This window comes from Maylandia zebra, linkage group LG13, assembly GCF_041146795.1.
Source record: "Maylandia zebra isolate NMK-2024a linkage group LG13, Mzebra_GT3a, whole genome shotgun sequence".
Classification (NCBI taxonomy): Eukaryota; Metazoa; Chordata; class Actinopteri; order Cichliformes; family Cichlidae; genus Maylandia; species Maylandia zebra.
In genome coordinates this window covers 34,504,977-34,525,562 of record NC_135179.1, presented here as the reverse complement: position 1 = coordinate 34,525,562, position 20,586 = coordinate 34,504,977, and the positions used below count along the sequence as shown (strand labels likewise).

General features: G+C 46.1%; 1 protein-coding gene across 3 annotated transcripts in view; it reads left to right on the top strand.

The window, feature by feature from the left end:
• piezo1 (piezo type mechanosensitive ion channel component 1 (Er blood group)) overlaps positions 1–20,586 on the top strand; it is a 97,771-nt gene that overhangs the window by 60,057 nt on the left and 17,128 nt on the right. Inside the window, exons 31-40 of one of the 3 annotated variants that reach the window (XM_004572046.4) lie at positions 1,912–2,012; positions 2,106–2,232; positions 6,421–6,486; positions 6,843–7,015; positions 7,156–7,259; positions 7,802–7,969; positions 15,909–16,167; positions 16,491–16,673; positions 16,822–17,028; positions 17,797–17,983. In XM_004572046.4, the coding sequence (XP_004572103.1) occupies positions 1,912–2,012; positions 2,106–2,232; positions 6,421–6,486; positions 6,843–7,015; positions 7,156–7,259; positions 7,802–7,969; positions 15,909–16,167; positions 16,491–16,673; positions 16,822–17,028; positions 17,797–17,983 (1,575 nt within the window). Of the gene's footprint in view, positions 1–1,911; positions 2,013–2,105; positions 2,233–6,420; positions 6,487–6,842; positions 7,016–7,155; positions 7,260–7,801; positions 7,970–15,908; positions 16,168–16,490; positions 16,674–16,821; positions 17,029–17,742; positions 17,984–20,586 lie in introns of all 3 variants that reach the window. The other 2 variants (XM_004572045.4, XM_004572044.5) reach the window with 2 other exon arrangements.

Below are 20,586 nucleotides of genomic sequence, written 5' to 3'. Positions count from 1 at the left end.
AGGCTTGGCTACAAGATCTGTAGCCAAGCCTGTAGTCTTAGTAGTAGAACAGTCTCTGTATGCAGTCTCTGTATGCAGTCTTGAATATAGAGTGTTGATCTGTGGAACCAGCAGCCCAATACAGGAAGTCTGCAAAGGCTTCTGGATGTCTTACAGAAACCCTGAATAGCCTCGCAGGCCGGTCCTCCCAACCACGTCCGTCATGGTAGCTCCTCTCTAGATCTGTGCTCCTGAAATACGACTGGGTTTATTTTAACTGGAAAACTAAGCCTAGAATGGTCTGTTACTTTAGAAGGCTGGAGTGACCTGTGATGTAGATTAATACTCAGACTTTTACCTTTACTGTTTCTGTAAAATAGTAAAGATAAAAGGGAACGTCCACAATTTAGACTTCTTTGATGATGTTTTATTGAAGCAGTTTAGCAGCCTGACTGTAGATGTCCAGAGCCAGATCTTCATTTGACGTCTTCTGCTCATCACAGGAACTAGAGAAAAAAAAACCAATGGCAAATGTTCCCGAGCACCATTTTTATACTCTGCCCTTGTGCATCCCCCTCTCTCCTTCTCTCTGGATATCCAATCACCATTGTTGAGATGCAGTCACCTGGTGTCCAGACACACCTCATTTCTCTCCTTATCCCTCTCTGCCTCTCTGAGTACTCTTACGCCCTCTCCTCCATTCAGAGATGGTCTTTCCCTTTTCACGTAAATGGCCTCCTTGACTCCCCATCTCTGAATCGAGGAGGGGGTGAGGGTTAGTGTCTTACATTGCTGTGATTGCAGCCATTCCCCAACTCTCTGTGAATGCGACTCATCACCACTGATCATGAAACTGACCTGACGGCCCATTGATAGTCAGTGATGCTAGTTTCAGTCATTGTGCAAATGTGCTGAGATTTCCTCACCTGGATGACTGAGCTTGCATAACTGACACTTTGTGTTTCATTCAGTTCTTGCAGTGTCACAGTTAGATTTATTAGTAGCTATTTCTCACATGAACATCTATTTCAAACATTGTCCTCACAAATTAGCCCATGTGTCAGTTACATACATATATAGAACCAATATATTCTGTGTCTCTGTGTGTAACTGTTTTCACTCACAAAAAAGAACACAAATAATCAGCTCCGGTAGAGTCGAACTTTGTGACATCTAACATGCACAAACATACATACTCTGAATGCACTGGGAACAACTTGGGCTTCAGTATCTTGCCCAAGGATGCTTTGGTATGGAGACTAGAGCAGCTAGGGGTCAAACTACTTTCAAACGTTCCAGTTAGCAGGTGATCCGCCCTACCTCATGAGCAACATCCACCTCAGTCCACTCATCCATCGATGAAAACCCCTATGTACAGACTACAAAGCAGGGAGATACAAGTATATCCACCTTTGCTCACCACATCTTGTTGAAGGCAGTTCTGGAGGGAACAGGGGGTGGCTGTGGTCATCAGCTGAGTTACTACAGTAACAACCTGTATCTATGAAGAAGGCAAAGTTAGTCTTTGTCATTTTTGGATGATGCAGTCCTGCTTGTGTCTATGAGCAGTGATGATTTTGGTTTGAACGATGCATTCAAGAACTATAAAATGAGCCGTGTTTGCTCAGAACGGACCATCGTAAATGCTACATGACCAGATTTTCTTTTGGTGCTATGATACAGACCGAGATTCAGATTTAGATTCATTACTTGTCATTGTAGAAAGATACAGTAACATTTTGTGTGCTTACTCAACCACTGGCGAGGTATAAAAGCAGCTTTTTCAAAAAAAGACCCCAAAATAGTAACAATGAAAAGAACTCTAAAAAGTAGCATTAAAGGCAACAATAGCAACATATACAAATGATTGTTATGGCAGCATTAGAGACTTATTTGAGTTATTTACATGACAGTATGTTTTCCTACTTACAGTGCTACACTCAGGAGACTATTACCTGTTTGAATCTGACAGCGAGGATGAAGATGAGCTACAGTCTGAAGAACAGAAGCCTCAGAAACAGACTGCCTGTCAGGTGCTCACACACACAATTTATTCACACAAACAAAAGCGCAAAGTTTTGTGTTGTATGATGTATGCTGTTGCTAAAATGAGATGTCTCTCCCAGTTGGCGTATCAGGCATGGGTGACTAGTGTGAAAACAGCTCTGAGAGAACGGCAGAATCGACAGGGTCGACTGAAGAGAACTGAGGGAGACGAAAGAGCTGATTCACACGAGGCTCTGTCAGTAAAAGGTTGGATTTACTTACATCGATTTCTGATAAGATATTGGATCACACGGCATCCCTGGAGTCAAACAGGAAAATCTGTCATTTATAAATCTGTGAGAATAACATGTGAACTAGTAAATGACTGACTGCTCTCAGCCTCTTAATGTCCTTTGGCAGTAAAACTGTAAACAGCTTTGCACAACTGTTACAAGTATTTATGTGTGTAAAAGCTAAAATGATTGTGATTTAATCCATTCAGACAATTTTACGATGTGACAACGATCAGTTAGAAAACTGAAGCAATTTGTCTACAAACCCTCCAAATTTCACCCCAACAAAGGGTCTTGTTACATAGTTACAAGTCAAGTCCAGTTAAGTCTTTAGTCCAAAATGCAGTGACTAAAGGATGTAGTTCTTGATTGTAGTGTGAATGCTTAAAGCTGCAAGACAAACTTTTAAACTTTGTCTACCTAACGGATTGCAAAATGAAATAAACTGTATTGCTAAATACAAAAAATAGTAGCAAAACCATAGAGTAAAGAACATGGACACGTTGGGGTGAAATAATCATTTGATCCCCTCCTAAATTTGTATGTTTGCTCACTTACAAAGAATCTGTTGCCACCTTTAAGAAAGGACACTGGACCATGTGCTCCAACAGCAACATTCAAGTCACTACTCCAGGTGGAGCAGTTTAAGGATCTCAGGGTCTTGATCACGCGTACGCTCTGTCAGTGGTTATGCTGATGCTCCAGTCAAGTCTGTCCCGTATTTAGCAAGTGAAAATAAAATAAAATAAACCGTAATAAACCATTACGGCAAGGCTGGGATGGTCCATTTGGTAAAGTAAATCCGTTGGGCATCTTTCTTCGCCTTTAGACAATAATTCTGATGCAAAAGAGCCAAACGGGACAGGCAGAAAAAAAGACTACAAAAAATGCATATAACAATTAGTATAGCTGTGGTTTTGTGGAATATATTGACCCATTAAAGATGCAATTATATATATATATATATATATATATATATATATATATATATATATATATATATATATATATATATATAAACATAAATAAATTAAAAAAAAAAAGAAAACAAGTGAAAGTTGCTATAGGCCCCTTGGAGGTATGTTTTACTTTTGTTTATATATTTAATGAGTCATTACAAAAATAAAAAAAAAATAATTTCAATTAAGCTAAAGTGGACTAATTAACAGGCTGAGTGTGAAAAGCAATTCCAGCTCATTTGAAATGACCGAGCTCTTTACTTTCTCCCTGGGAGAGCCCAGCCTTCTTCACAGAATCGTTTCCTCTTTCAGTCACTACATTTGGTGCCACAGGTGAAGGCATGGATGAAGGTGGATTGCTAAATCAACGGGGAAAAGAAAGAGGGAAAGAAAAACAGCGGGGAAGAGGGACGGGGATAAAGGGCAAAAACCAAAAACCAACAAAATAAGCAGACAAAAAAATGCATATATCAATCACCTGGATCACCTGCTGAGAAAGAAAAAAGAAAGCAAGCAGAAGAGAACAAGAGTAATAGAATAAACAACATCACAATGATATATGGGAATATGACAGTAAATACTAAATATTAAACATTATTGTGCAGCACATAAGATCAACAGAACACAGTGTGCTTTGAGGTAGGAGCCAAAAAGGGTGTAGTTTGTGGGTGTGATCACCCGTGTGTACACCTGTGAGCATGGACGCGCTTGTTTTTTTTTTAAAAGGTTCCTTCATGTAATGATCTGCTAGAGGGTGTGGGGGGGCCACAGCTCCGTCCTCCAGGGCATGAAGCAGGTGTGGAGGAGATCAAAACTCCAGACATCCAGAGGCCCCCAGAACACAAGAGACCAAGGAAGACCAACAGAGGGGCAGCTGCGCCACTGTCCCAGAAAGAGCTGAGGAGAGTCCCAGATGAGGGCTCACTCAGCAGCCGCGGAGCAGAAGCCAGGGAGAGTTGCAGTGAAGCGCCCGTGAGCTCCGCCGGCAGCCAGCCGTGCCTGAGTGACCGAGCCCCAGGCCGAGAGGCCGGGGGCACCCCACCTCCGAAGTGGCCCGAGCGAGCCCCAGGTCCCAGGCCCCGATAAGCGGCCGCCAAGGAGTGAGCCGGTGTGTACCTGGACGCCCATCCCCGGACACAAAGAACCACCAACGCACCGATGTCTGAGGGAGTCCGCCACTGGCAGGGGAAGTGGTGGTAGGGGGAGATAGGCCTCCAAACCTTGGAGGGCCTGAGATGTCCCCAGAGAGGTGGCGCCTGACACCCAACCTGACATATAGACACAGACATACAGGCACACACAGACACAAACATCCATTCCCACCCTCATGCTCTCATATGCACTTACTCCACACTCAACCAACGTGGAGACAGACATAAAGAGCCCCCCCCGAGGCCCGGCCAGGGCCCCAGCCCAGAGACGGAGTGCCCCCAGAACCTCACGCCCATCCCGGACCCACCCAGGGGCAGCCAGGCTACCAGGTCAGTAACCCACGTCCGTCAGCACAGACCCTCCCCTAGCCCCGCTGCACGCAGCCACGAGGAAACAGTCACCTGAGAGCCAACAGAGCCCTTAATAGGCCATGATCGATACCCTGGGTTGAGCCCCCCAAGGAAGATGCCTCCGGGGAACCCCCCGACGCCCTAAGCCTGTTCCTACCCCCACACCAATCACAACAGTGAAGGCGGGACCAAACTATGACCCCCCCACCCCCACTAGGTGATGGAGCTGATCAAAGGAGCCCAGAGCAATTGATCTGATGTGGTGGCAGAGGCTGTATCAAGACTAATGTAATCTAATAGATAATTTCTATATTGGTTAGAATTAAGATTGTTTTTATTTTTCTAGTTCATGAGGACAGTTTTCTTGGCTATGCATAGGGCAGTGAAAACCATATGGGCGATATTCTTTTCTGAAGTGACATTATCTAAGCTGCCCAACAAACACACTAAAGGGGACACTTTCACTCGTTTTCACAACAAGTGGTAGAAGACGAGTTATGTGACAAAAAACTAAAATAATAACAGCTAAAGATTTTATTCTCTTTATAACAATATATATTTTTCAGGTTTTCCACCCATAGAGGTTTAGAGGTCAATACTGTGTGAAGTCAGCCTTCACATCAATTATCACATTTACATCATGTTGCATTAATTAAAATGAGCTGCAAATTAAACTGATGTCAGGTGAACTGGTGATTGCAGCATACATGACACACGCAGACCTGAAATAAACAAAGTCAACACTTTGTCCAAAGCATTAGAGTAAGGTCTACAAGCCTGGTGCCACGTCGCATCTCTGGATGTTTTTCTCAGTTTTAAGTGTTCTTGAGCACCAGGTTTCTGGAGAGGATTCATTGGGCATCCACTGCTTTTTCACTCCTTTTCAGTCCAGCCATTGTACCTGATCAATGTTTGTTTTGTTTGTTTTTGTTTTTTGTTTGTTTTTGAAAAACAAAAACAAACAAAAAAAGAGAAATGTGTGTGTGTTTGTTTTTGAACTCGATGGTCAAACCAGCGTTGTCTCTACACATGACAATTTTGTGTCACAAAATACGTTGGTTAATTTCTTTAGTTGAATCAACAGAAAGTGTCAAAGACAGCAGTTTGACGGACATAAAATTGTATTTTTGGACCAACAAAGTGATTCGAGCTGTTTGCTAAAAATTGGCACGTCTTGGTTAAAATGACAAAAGAAGAACCTGCAGGCCTAAAACTTTCTGTCTCTAAAACCCGGCTGGCCACTCTCAGCCGTACGGCATGTGGTCGCCTGCTCAGTACACCGAGCTAAACCGGCGCCCACAATCGACTCGTTCAGAAAAATCCACCATACATTATCATCTGTAAAGTATTTAACTGGCAACACCTTCATTTATCAGCATGACAGTGATCCAAACAGTCACTACAGATCTGACATGATGGCGGTTTGACAGTGTTTGCAACAGAAATGAACAAGTCTCAGTCAGCAGTGGGTTATTATATCTGGTCTTTGACAACTAATGTGAAGAGAAGCAGTGAAACACAAAGGCATATGCTGTTATCAAAACAATTTATAACCATTTTCTTTCCTTCTGAAGACATGCAAAAACCAAAAAGTTGTCAGACTTATTGGTATTAAAAGGTCGCATCTACGTGGTAGAGATTGTACAGATATACTATACTAATGCAGATATTTACAGTCTTTGTGTATTTGATTTTGTCTAGGCTCTGGGGATGATGATTACGAGGAACCCATCGTTCAGGATGGGGAGTCAAAGCAACAAGAGTCTGGTAGGTTCACGTAGTCCCTGCTTTTCTGCTCTTGACCATTTGCAAAGGGGTTCCATCATCATAGTTTGTGTCCAGTTTGTGTGGTTTTGTGTACTATCAGATGGCTTTCTTTCTGTGTTTTACTTTACGAGAATGCACGCAGGGAAATGCAGGCTGAACTAGATTAGGAAGGAACACCAGAGGAACCACCGAGTCACAGAACGACATCATTAACTCAACTTACAAAACACGAGAATCCAAAGACTCAGGGAAAGCATAAAGTCCCGAGGCCCTGATATAATTTGCATTAATTATATAAGAATCTTTTTCAGTGTGGCTTCACATCATACTTTGTTGTCTGTCTTTTACCTGTGCAGGTCGTGGTGAGACGGTGCAGAGGATCTTGGATATTCTGCGTTTCTTGGGGGCGATAGTGCTGGCGATGGTTGATGGACTCACTCAGTGGCTTAATTTACTGACTAAACAGTACAGAGAGATTTCTACTGTTTTGTGCAATGAGCGCTACTTCATCATCCAAAAGATTCAGCAGGTAAACACAACAGAGTGTGCAGTATGCACAAGCAAGTGCACATGCACGCACGCACACACACGGATCGTACATATGCATGCATGCACGTACAAACACATAGAAACGAACACTAACTACAGTCTGTGTGACTCTGGTGACAGCGCGGATCAGCAGCAGACTCCAGAGATGATCAGGAATCTCAGGGCAGTGAAAGCTGCACCCTGGAGACGTGTTTGGACGACACCGATGCAGAAAATTCTACCAGGTACAGGTTTGCAGGGTCACCGATGTTTCCTGTGGATTTGATTTGATGTAGCTTTTATCCCTCTGGGCGTGGTGGGGAGTGGCGTCAGTTTTCAAGTGGTCCTTTGCATGAACATAGTTTCTCAGGAGCACCTAAAGGAATTACTTCAATTTTGGCATACATTTTTATTTTGACTGGGGGATAAAATGAATAGAAGTAGGTTGTCAAAGGTTAAAGTCATTATGACCTCAAAAACTACAATTTTCACCCATAATAAATGTATTATCCAAGGCAGAAATTCCTCTTAATGTATGGAACTGTCCTACTTCAACACTCTTTGTGCTTGCCATAAAATGGACTGCATAATTCTAGAGTATCTTCTCTGCTTGACTGTTTTCTCCAGCATTTATATTCTATATTCTGAGGCTCTAGTAATGAACAGTGCATTAGTTTCATCCAAATGGTAAAAGGCAGGTCACCAGAGGATTTAAATAGTTGATGTTGATTTAATTCTGTAGATGAATCCACTTCTTGTCCTCAATTTTTGTTGGTGTGTGTCTCAGGTGCCTGGAGGATAGCATAAACCAGTGTACCCCCAAGCTAAGACTCAACAGCAGTGGGAATATTCTAACTCCAAAACCGCCATCCAGCAGTACGGGACTGATCCCAGACTTATCCAACCAGCAGCAAGGCAGACACTCCAGAACAGCCAGTGAGCTGCTGGGAGACAGGTAGATGCTGGGGACACTCTGAGTAAAGTTACCGACACTCACAGGCAGTGATTGTACTTTATGAAACTAGCAGTGTGCCACAAAACATCTCTCAAGCAGCCCAATTCTAGCATGTTTCTATGGAAGCCCGTTTCCGCCACTAAAAAAAAAAAAAAAAAAAAAAAGGATCCATAACTCAAAATTTTGAGTTATTTTCTCGAAGTTTCGAGTTACTTTCTCGAAATTTTGACATATTAACTTGAAATTTCGATTTATTAACTCAAAATTTTGAGAAAAGTAACTCGAAATTTTGAGTTAATAAGTCGAAATTTTGAGAAAATAACTCGAAATTTTGAGTTATTTTCTCAAAATTTCAAGTTAGCGCTGCCAATCAGTAATCTACGTGAATGACGTCATTTCCTCGTTACCCAGAAGCTGAAGCGTCAGCTACAAATGCTACAGCTAAGCTAGGTATTACATCCAGTCGCACAGATTGCTGAGTGTTTTCAGCCTGGCTTCACAAATGATGAAATCCCTGTTATTAGCTGAATCACACGGTGTTACTATCAGCAAACGTACTCGCCAAAGCGCCAATTTGTTGGGATCCGTTTTTGAGTGCGCGTTCCTCTGCGCCATATGCTTCCGGGTAACAAGAAAGCGACCTCATTCACGCATATTTTTGATTGGCAGAGCTAACTCGACATTTTGAGAAAAGTAACTCGAAATTTTGAGAAAAGTAACTCGAAATTTCGAGTTAATAAGTCGAAACTAGCTGTTTTGTTTTTATTTAGTGGCGGAAACGGGCTTCCATATTGTTAACCATTCCTCGCCGTCAGTCCCCTGACCGTGGTCGGGAGACACGAGGGGAGATGCTTCCTCCAGGGCCGAAGTTTGTCCTCCTTCGGGGTTAACTCCCTTCACTTTTGTGGAGTAGTGAGGCAGACAGAAATCAGCCGAGGCACCGGAGAGTACTGAAGAGATGAGGCTTTAATAACAGTACTGCACACTTTGGAAACACACTGCATAGCCTGTAGCCCGTTAGAACGCTGCTCCCGGTCGCCCTCTACCCATGACACACTCTCTCACTCTCTTTTTCCTCTTTCGCTCCCCGCGTTTCCTTCACGCGCATGCTCACACACACATTACATACACTCCTTACTGCACCCAGTCACACACAAGACAGCAATTCCTGCAACACTACCCCCACTCTGGATGGCAATTAAACAATAATTCCACTCCAGCATTGTAATGCATAAAACTGGTACACAATCCCCTTTACCACTTGGAGCCCACAGGAGATAAAAGTGTTAGCCATTACCGCATATAAGGTGAGGTATAGTATCAACGAGTGCACTTCAGTGACAAAGAGGTTGGCTCAAGTAAGGTGTACATACATGTGCAAAATAAAGCATTTCAAGTGCTGTTAAGTAGAAAAGAAATTACACAATTGTAACTATTACATGGCGACCGGGAATAACCAACTTATCCTAGCATCTAGGAAGGCACAAATACAAATGGATAAGTGCATGTAGATAACCCCGTAGGTCCTTCAGATACTTTTTTTTAAAAAAAAAATGTAAACACTGGAACAATGAAAAAAAAAATATAACTCTTTTAAACCATTGTAGCTAACAGTATAGGAGGCTGAAACGATTTAAACTTGAACCGAATCTTCAGTCCTACTTGGAACTGTCCATGGTAGGTAAACCAAGTTAAGTGATCCACACTCCATACCGGTCTGGAGCTCTGCGCCGACGAGTTGGTCGCTGAAACTGCTGGCCCGGGTGGTCTGGCTCACCCACCACACCCCCACCATTCTCATGGTCTACATGGGAAGGGGACGATGGGACAACCACAACCAGAGCGGGATCAGCTGCAACTGAGACAGAAGGCTGAGAGGAGCTGGGGCCATTGCCAGTTGCAGTAGAGAACAGACTGTGCAGACCCAGATCACGGTCTGCTGGGTCATCTTCTAAAGCTGGTGGTGGGACCTCTGTAGGGGACCACTGATGAGCCTGATCAAGGACCCAGGTATTGTCCAGTGGCTCGCGGCAGCGATAATGCTTTAGCTGGTCATGGTGGACAACTTTCACTTTAGACCTTGGGTTCTTCTGGATCCGATAAACTAGGTCATCCAATTGTCCCAGGACAAAGAATGGTCCTTCATACGATGGGAGGAACTTTCTGACCTTGTTCTTGACGTGACGTGTTCCTTTGATGAGATACCACACAGGATCTCCAGTCTTATACTGTGTGTGGCAACAGTTCTTGTCATATTGCCTTTTTGCGCGCTTGACTGACTCACCCAGGGCTTCCCTGGCGATGAGGTGGGCCAGCTCCAGCCGCTCACGCATTTGCTGCACATACTCTGGAACTGAGGGTTGGTTGCCTGGATCAGGAGGTAGACCTGCGACAAGGTCCACTGGCTCACTCAGTTCTCGGCCAAACATCATGAAGTTCGGGGTGAAACCTGTAGCACTGTGTTTGGTCGCCCTGTAGGCCATAACAGCGTACGGGATCATCAGGTCCCAGTCCCAATGACAACGCTCTGCTGTGGAGGCCAGGATCTTCTGGAGAGTGGCATTGAAACGTTCAACCTGGCCATCTGACTGGGGTCGGAATGGCGTTGTATGAGTCTTATCTATGCCAAACAAACTGCACACCCCTTGGAACACATCAGATTCAAAATTGCGTCCCTGATCACTGTGTAGTGCTTGAGGTATCCCGTAGCGGCACACCCACTCAGACGCAACGACCTCGGCAACGGTTGCAGCCCGTTCATCTGGGATAGGAAAGGCTTCAGTCCACTTTGTAAAGTAGTCTTGTATCACAAGCACATATCGGTTTCTGCGCTCTGTCTCATTCAGTGGTCCCATAATGTCCAGCGCAACGCGCTCCATTGGGGCTCCTACCCGGACAGTTCCCATCGGAGCTTGCGGTGTCTTCTGGGGTCGGGCCCTGGATGCACAGCTGGTACAAGTACGGCACCAAAGAGCGACGTCTTCCCTCATGTGATACCAATAGAATCGGGTTCGTAGTCTGGCCACAGTCCTCTCGACACCAAAATGTCCACCCACTGGCCCTTCGTGCATCTGGCCCATCACTTCTGGTTGTAGCTTACGTGGCAGTACGATTTGGGGATAGAACTGGGTCTCGTCAAGGCAGTAGAAGCGACGGACCAGAACTCCATCTCTGAAGTAGAGCCGTTTCCATTGAGCCCAGTATGTCTTAGTTGCTGGGCTGCATGGTGAAACAATAGTCCATGGGGGGCGCTCACTGCTGGCCTCCATCCAGGCGCGTATGGGTGCAATGTCTGCATCAGCGTCCTGGGCTTGGCTCAGCTCCCCCATGGTCCAACCATGAAACAGAGAAGCAGTATCAAGGGTTTTAGCCACATATACTTTCTCAGTCAGCTTTACAGTGTGTGTATTAGTGGACATGTTCTGGTGTGATATGTCTGTTCTAGTGTGAATTGTCTGTTCTGAGATGTCTGTGTTGATAGGAGTGTTTTGACATAAAATGTCTGACTTTGTAAGAGCAGTTTGGTCTAAAGTCTTTGTTTCTGGTGTGGTGGTGTTATGACTTACCCCCACTAGACACACCGCTGTAGTAGCCGGTTGTCCCTCCACCCTCACCGGACTCAGCAACAGGGAGCTGGTGTCAGAGTCCAACTCGCATTGAACTGCCTGATGACTGGTCCCCCCGAGATGCTTGGGGGGGTCCTGCACTCTGCATGGACAAGACTGGCGACAGGGTCTTCTGGAGAGGCTATCAGCATTGGTGTGCACTCGACCTGGACGGTGGATGATCTCAAAGTTGTACTCGGCAAGCTTCTCGAGCCATCGAGCTAATTGTCCCTCTGGCTCTTTCATTTTTGTTAGCCACCGTAGACTGCTGTGGTCTGTGCGCACTTTGAAAGGCCGTCCAAGGAGATACTGGCGAAAGTGGGACGTGAAATCCACGACGGCTAGTAGTTCACGTCGTGTGGTGCAGTAGTTTTGTTCAGTTCTTGATAGCTTACGACTGCCATATGCCAGCACACGTTCCACGCCCTGTTGCATCTGTGACAGCACCGCGCCGATGCCAGTGTCGCTGGCATCAGTGTCTAGTGTCATTTCTCCATGGTCAAGTGGATAGCCAAGAACAGGGGCAGAGGTGAGTCGACACTTCAGCTTGTCGAAAGCTGCTTGGTGCTCAGCATGCCACTGAAAATGTGCATTCTTCTTGGTCAGGTTGTGCAGGGGTTCGGCTATAGAGGCAAAATCTTTCACAAACCGGCGGTAATATGAGGCCAGGCCGATGAAGCGTCTGACCTCCTGGATGGACGTAGGTGTGGGCCACATCTGAACCTTTTGAACTTTGCTGGGGTCGGTAGCCACACCATGCTCGGATACCACATGGCCAAGATAAGCAACTTCGCGGCGAAAGAGGCAGCATTTGGCAGGTTTCAGTTTCAAGTTAGCTTGTTGAAGTCTATAGAATACCTGGCCAAGCCGTTGCAGCATCCCCGACACGTCCTTAGCCAGCACGATGATGTCGTCCAAGTAGACCAGGCAGGTCTCCCACTGCATGCCAGCCAGGACGCGGTCCATCAGCCGCTGGAACGTTGCCGGGGCATTGCATAGTCCAAATGGCATGACGTTCCACTCAAAGAGGCCTGTCCTAGTGCAGAAAGCGGCGGCCCTGCGTGCTCTAGGCGTCAGCTCAACCTGCCAGTAGCCAGATGCGAGGTCTAATGTGCTGAACCATCTGGCAGTTGAGAGTGTGTCCAGCGTGTCCTGGATGCGGGGCAGCGGGTAGGCGTCTGTTATGGTGCGGTCGTTGAGAGCCCTGTAGTCAATGCAGAGACGGTATGTCCCATCTTTCTTACGCACCATAACGATGGGCGAGGCCCAGCTGCTGCAGCTGCGTTGGGCGAGACCGCTCTGTAGACTGTCGTAGATCTGCTGATCAGCATTTTGCTGCTTTTCCCCTGCCATTCTTCGTGGATTTTGTTTGACTGGGGCACCAGGACGGGTTATGATGTCATGCTGCACAAGGCTGGTTCGGCCCAGGTCAGCAGGCCCTGTAGAAAACACATGTCCATAAGTGCAAAGCAAGCGTTTCAGTTGGAGCTGTTCATAGTCATTGAGGTCTGTGGAGCTCTGGGCATAGAGCTCCTGCAGGTGCAGAGGAACCACAGGAGGGCTGGTCAGAGAGTCTGCAGCTGGGGAGACCATGGAGGGTTCCACGGCCTCAGCTGGCTGGAGGAGCCCGGCAATGGATCCCGCCTTAATTGTTACTGCTTTATTGCCAAGGTTAAAAAGGCGAAGTGGGACAGCTTTAGAAGGCTGTGCGTTGACTAGGACTCTGGCGATAAGTACTTTGTGCTTCTCAACAAAACCTTTGGTGGGACTAAGCATCATGTCACCTCGAGCTGCTGCACCAGGATGCACGTTGCCTTTCACCATATACTCTTGCCCCGGTTCCACCACCACAGTTCTAGCTATTCTCACTGCGTGTGACTTTGTACTGGCTTCGGTTTGGTAGTAGAGCACCTCTTCACCGAAAAGGATGATGCGGCGTTTGCCAAAATCAAGACGTGCTTCAGCTTGAGTGAGGAAGGGATGCCCAAGCAGCACCTCATTTCCTGCTATATCTGCCACCAAGAAATCAACATCCACCTGTCGATTGTTGATATTGACAGGTATCTGGGCTTCACCTAGCACCGGCACGTCCCCAGGTCCCACACCAAGCAAGGTCTCAACAACTGAGGGCTGTAGTGGTGGTCTCACGTCTGGGTGGATGGAGTTGTAGTAGGGCAGCGGCAGCACGCTCCTCCGGGCTCCACTGTCCAAAACAGCACATACCTCCACTTCGTAGAGGCGCATGGGGATACTCATTTCTTGGCTTTGGCACTTAAGGTGGAGCACAGTGGGTTTTGGGCTGTCCCAAGGGCTACTGTTCAATGTTAAGGCCTTGGTGGTTTTGTGAGGGGAAGGGCACTGCTTTTGGACATGGCCCCAACCTTGACAGTTATGGCAGCGAACCCCACTCCTTTTAAAATTTCTGTGATTGTTCGGTGTTGTCGAGAGTGTGTGTGGGACAAAACGATTCGGTGAGGGGCTAGCTGCAGGTGCATGCTCAGCAACAGTCTCATCTCTGTCTTTTTCTCTGACGACGGCAGCTCGGGGCCGGCGTTCAGCTGCGTTACGGGCTCCTTGCTGCATGGCACTGGTTACATAAGATGCAGCCCTTTTAGTGGTTTCGTGTCGGTGGGCTATTTCGTATGCGCAGGCAAGTGTGGCTGGGTGCCTCTCTAGCAACTTCTGTACTATTTCTGCATCACCCAGCCCATTGGTGAAAACTTCAACAGCTATAGAGTCTTGTTCAATCTCTGCTCTATTACCATATGCAACAGCCACTTTCCCATAAATGTCATCTCTGAAAACATGCAGGGCCTCACCAGGTTTACGCACTCGCTGCCTCAGTTCTACAGCAACAGCAGCTGCATGGTCAGAAGAAGGGCCATATGCAGTTTCCAGTTCGTCCACCAGGCGGCGGTAATCCCATTTGGATGAGCGGGGATTTCTGTGGATAATGGCCCCTGCTGCTCCAACTAGGCAGAATTTAAGCTGAGTTGTCATTGTTTTTTTCTGACCAATAGTTGGCTTCAGCGCAGCTCTCAAACCTGTGCAGAAATTCCTTCCACGGTGTGGTGCCGTCATATTGGCCCGGACGTAGGGTGGGGACTCTCTCTCTAGTGTCACCGTCCTCTTCACTATCAGATAGGGGCTGACGGGGCACACAGCGGGTCTTGCCTGGTTTCGAGCGGGGTTTATGCTGTGCAGTGATTTCCCCATAGCTAATGGCTTCATTAAGGCTACTGGAAGGCATACATTGCATGGGTGTATTTAACATTGCGTTAAACTGAGCCGGTGTGCTGTGTACAAAACTGTCCATGTGAGCGGAGGAAAATGGGTTTGAGTCTGGATAGTGGATTTTCATTTGGGGAGTAGGAGCTGGATAATAGTTCATGCTGCTGCCCGTGTTTCCCTCACGGCCGTAGCTGCGGCATTCAGCTTCAACGAAGGGATTCGTGCGGGAAAACTGCGGCCGGGCAGGACCATCGGGCGGCGCGAATACACCCTCTCCATTAGCGTGTGTGTTAGCACAACTTTCGGCACACAGGAATGGGTTCATATGTTCACATTTAGTCACAGCTCTGTCTCTGTTAGCTTCCCTAATGCTCGCGGCACCCTCGGAGACACTGGTCAGCGATATGAACGGGTTGGAGTAATTGGTCTCAAGTCCGTACTTTTCACAAGAATGGCGAGCAGCGGCCATCGCGAGTTAGCTTAGCTGCGGGCTAATACACTTGTAATTACAGTCACTCGGCTTTATCGTTAGCCGCTTTAGCCTGTCGGTTTTTCTCTGTGCTCACCACTTCTTTAACAACGTGAGAGGGTCCCTTCGTGGTCGCCAGTGTTAACCATTCCTCGCCGTCAGTCCCCTGACCGTGGTCGGGAGACGCGAGGGGAGATGCTTCCTCCAGGGCCGAAGTTTGTCCTCCTTCGGGGTTAACTCCCTTCACTTTTGTGGAGTAGTGAGGCAGACAGAAATCAGCCGAGGCACCGGAGAGTACTGAAGAGATGAGGCTTTAATAACAGTACTGCACACTTTGGAAACACACTGCATAGCCTGTAGCCCGTTAGAACGCTGCTCCCGGTCGCCCTCTACCCATGACACACTCTCTCACTCTCTTTTTCCTCTTTCGCTCCCCGCGTTTTCCTTCACGCGCATGCTCACACACACATTACATACACTCCTTACTGCACCCAGTCACACACAAGACAGCAATTCCTGCAACAATATGTTTCAGTGTATTCTCTCCCATTCCCTCTTCCTTCACTCAGATTCTTTCTTTTGCACTGCATTCATGTGCAAACGTGTGGTCCTGACCAGCCTTGTGTCTCCACAGGCAGTTTTTGATCGAGGAGTTGGAACAGAGCAGAGAGTTTTTTTCCAGCCAGAGCCGTCTGCTGAAGATGCTGTTTGCCATGTACAACCTGCTGTCAGCCAACTCTGAGCTGGTCTGCTATTTCATCATAGTGTTAAATAATGTGGTCAGTGCCTCCGTCATATCGCTGGTCCTGCCCATACTGGTGTTCCTGTGGGCTATGCTGTCTGTTCCAAGACCAACCAAAAAGTTTTGGATGACTGCTATAATCTACACGGAGGTAAGAACAGAGAAATGTTGTTATTTTCATCGTGTGGGCTTTTTCAGTTCATCCATAAATATCTTACTATGTTGCTCAGTATCATGTGTAGCACGTATGAGTGCCTCTGTCCACACCTCTGTGGAGTGGAGAGTCAACTGGATGCAGCTGTACTTGTATCCAGTAAACTTAATTTGTCCAAATTATTCAGACTAATATCTTGTGTTTTATGATTTAAAGCAGCCAATCGAAAGCTGGCTCATCTGTATATGACTTCTTTAACAGAGGACGGCGGGTCGGGGCTCTTTGCTGGTTTGACCGCTGGCTTCTCCGCTTCTTTTCAGGTTATGGTAGTGGTGAAATATATTTTCCAGTTTGGATTTTTTCCTTGGAACAGTAGTTTCGAGATGACCCTTGATAAGCCTTTCTTCCCACCTCGCATCCTTGGCCTGGAAAAGACTGACAACTACATCAGATATGATCTTCTTCAGTTGCTGGCTCTGTTTTTCCACAGATCCCTGCTGATGGTAAGTCCACCACTGATTTCGGCTCGAGGAGCCTGCAGAGTTGATTTCAGTAGGCCCTTGTCTGTGTGCTCCATGATGAGTGTTCAGACAGCACTGAGAAAAGGGGACATTTCTTTGTAATTTGGTTTGCCTGTTTGTGTACACACAGCGGTATGGCCTGTGGGACCATGAAGGCCCCATGGAGGATCACAGCGCTTCTCCAGAAACGTTTAATGTTGGAGTTAAAACTAGAGAAGGAGATGAAGATGGAAAGCAAAAGGCAAAAAGAAAAAAAGAAGAGAGAGAGGAAGACGGAGTCAGTACAGCCTCCACGCTGGAAAACCTGGAAATAGCTGAAATCAGCCAAATTAAAAAGGTTGGTGTGAATACGAGATGTTGTTTGGTCTCGGTTACTGGGCTGTTTTTAAAAGAATGCTTTGGGACATTCATTAAAAGCTGCAGGATCATGTAACACAATCAGCACATTTACAGTCACCTGCCATTTCATTAGTTACACTTTGCTAGAACGGGTTGGACCTGCTTTAGCATCAGAGTCGTCACGGTGATGGAGATCTGATTACAGTGAACTCATCGCCGTTTTCAAGAAATCCGTCTGAGATTAATTGAATTTTGTGACGCAGAACATTATCCTGCTGGAAGCAGCCTTTAGAAGATGGGTAGCAACAGGTAGGCTGTGGGGTTTAAATGACGGGCAGGTTGGTACTCAGAGGCCACGAGTGTGCCAAGAATTACAATCCCAGCAGATCAGAGGTTTCAGAAATACTCAGACTGGCCCATCTCGCACCCACAACCACGCCACCTTCCACGTCACTTAAATGAACTTTCTTGCAGGTTATCTTGAGCAAGTCTACATCCCTAAATGCATTCGTTTGCTGCTGTGGGATTATCTATCTATCTAATCTAATCAGTCGATCACGCAGCAAGATAACCTTCATTTAAGTGACTTGGAAGCTGGAATGGTTGTTTAGCATATGTGTTGAAGAGGTGTACCTAATGAAGTGGGCGAGTTTATTGTATAATGATCTGGAATTAAGTCCAAATGTATTAAATCGCTCATTTATCAACACAGGATGATGAGAACTACGTTGAACCGAGTACCAGCTCTGACCTTTCTACCATACAGCCCACTGAATCAACACCCACTGGGTCGCAAGATACACCAGGAGAAGAAATCCTGCCTTGGGTGAAGAGTATCCAGCCGGATAAGAGGGAAGGAGACGATGAGGACGTGACAGAAGAAGTCCCAAAGAAGAGAAGCAGCATCAGGTTCCGCAAGAAAATAAAAACTCCTAAACAGCAGCACGGTAAAGGTTTGTAGGTTCATTATATGTAGACTGTGATGATAAAGGTTTCTCTGTTTCTGTGTGTTATTGTGGGGTCTTTACTTTACAATATAAAGTACTTTGGGGAAACGGTTGTTGTGATTTGGCCCAGTCCAAAGAGCTGATGTTAGTGGGGTTAACTGGAAAGTTCACAGGTGTGAATGTGAGAGTTGGCCCTGCCACCGACTGCCGACCTGTCCACAGTGCACCCTGCCTCTCGCCCTATGACAGCCAGGCTATAATCTGCCTTTAGCACAGAGACACGTTTTTTAAATACAGTGGTGTGAAAAAGGGCTCCCCCTTTCATCAGGAAGCGATGTCTCACTTAAATGTTTCAGATCATTAAACAGATTTAACTATTAGACAAAGATAACACAAGTAAACACAATCAGTTTCTAAATAAAGGTGTTTATTATTAAACCTACTCTGTGTGAAAATGGCATTGCCCCTAAACCTTTCAGCCTGATTACTTCAAAGTAAAACTAAAGCAACCCAACGTTTGAAGAACTACAGTCCGTTGTGGTGCCAAATATAGAACATGTTATCACCGGTAATTACGTGCCTGTGAAGGAAGCTGTCAATAAATGACCTCATTAAAGTCATTAGTAAATGTAATATTTGGATTGAAATGAAATGAAGCAGAATAAGACTAAAGACCGTTTTTTCCACCTTAGTCATCCCAGTGTGTGTCTCCTCCTATTTTACCTCTTTTATTTTACATCTCTTATGCTTTTGGTTGCCTAGTTGGATTAAGTGTATTAAACTTAGCTTTGATTCAGTTCTTTTCTCTCCTTCACTGTCACCTGTCCAAGACACCAATCATTGTTGAGTTTGAAGTGTTGAATCTAAAACGTCCTCGCTGCCTTAGGCTGTAAAGCCGCCCTAGTGGATCTGAGCCAGAGGAAAAACCGACATTACTGAACTCTGCAGTCTTTGTGGTGCAGTGGTTCGCACTCTCACCTCACAGCAAGAATCTCCTTCAATTCCCTGGCCGGTTGGGGTTCCTCTGTGTGTAGCTGGCATACAGTGGGGCAAAAAAGTATTTAGTCAGCCACCGATTGTGCAAGTTCCCCCACCTAAAATGATGACAGAGGTCAGTAATTTGCACCAGAGGTACACTTCAACTGTGAGAGACAGAATGTGAAAAAAAAAAAAATCCATGAATCCACATGGTAGGATTTGTAAAGAATTTATTGGTAAATCAGGGTGGAAAATAAGTATTTGGTCACCTCAAACAAGGAAAATCTCTGGCTCTCACAGACCTGTAACGTCTTCTGTAAGAAGCTTTTCTGTCCCCCACTCGTTACCTGTATGAATGGCACCTGTTTGAACTCATCATCTGTATAAAAGACACCTGTCCACAGCCTCAAACAGTCAGACTCCAAACTCCGCCATGGCCGAGACCAAAGAGCTTTCGAAGGACACCAGGAAAAGTATTGTAGACCTGCACCAGACTGGGAAGAGTGAATCTACAATAGGCAAGCAGCTTGGTGTGAAAAAATCAACTGTGGGAGCAATCATCAGAAAATGGAAGACATACAAGACCACTGATAATCTCCCTCGATCTGGGGCTCCACGCAAGATCTCATCCCGTGGGGTCAAAATGATCATGAGAACGGTGAGCAAAGATCCCAGAACCACACGGGGGGACCTGGTGAATGACCTGCAGAGAGCTGGGACCAAAGTAACAAAGGTCACCATCAGTAACACACTACAACGGCAGGGAATCAAATCCCGCAGTGCCAGACGTGTTCCGCTGCTGAAGCCAGTGCATGTCCAGGCCCGTCTGAAGTTTGCCAGAGAGCACATGGATGATACAGCAGAGGATTGGGAGAATGTCATGTGGTCAGATGAAACCAAAGTAGAACTTTTTGGTATAAACTCAACTCGTCGTGTTTGGAGGAAGAAGAATACTGAGTTGCATCCCAAGAACACCATACCTACTGTGAAGCATGGGGGTGGAAACATCATGCTATGGGGCTGTTTTTCTGCCAAGGGGACAGGACGACTGATCCGTGTTAAGGACAGAATGAATGGGGCCATGTATCGTGAGATTTTGAGCCAAAACCTCCTTCCATCAGTGAGAACTTTGAAGATGAAACGAGGCTGGGTCTTCCAACATGACAATGATCCAAAACACACCGCCCGGGCAACAAAGGAGTGGCTCCGTAAGAAGCATTTGAAAGTCCTGGAGTGGCCTAGCCAGTCTCCAGACCTCAACCCCATAGAAAATCTGTGGCGGGAGTTGAAAGTCCGTGTTGCTCGGCGACAGCCCCAAAACATCACTGCTCTCGAGAAGATCTGCATGGAGGAATGGGCCAAAATACCAGCTACTGTGTGTGCAAACCTGGTAAAGACCTATAGTAAACGTTTGACCTCTGTTATTGCCAACAAAGGTTATGTTACAAAGTATTGAGTTGTATTTTTGTTATTGACCAAATACTTATTTTCCACCCTAATTTACGAATAAATTCTTTACAAATCCTACCATGTGGATTCATGGATTTTTTTTTCACATTCTGTCTCTCACAGTTGAAGTGTACCTCTGGTGCAAATTACTGACCTCTGTCATCATTTTAGGTGGGGGAACT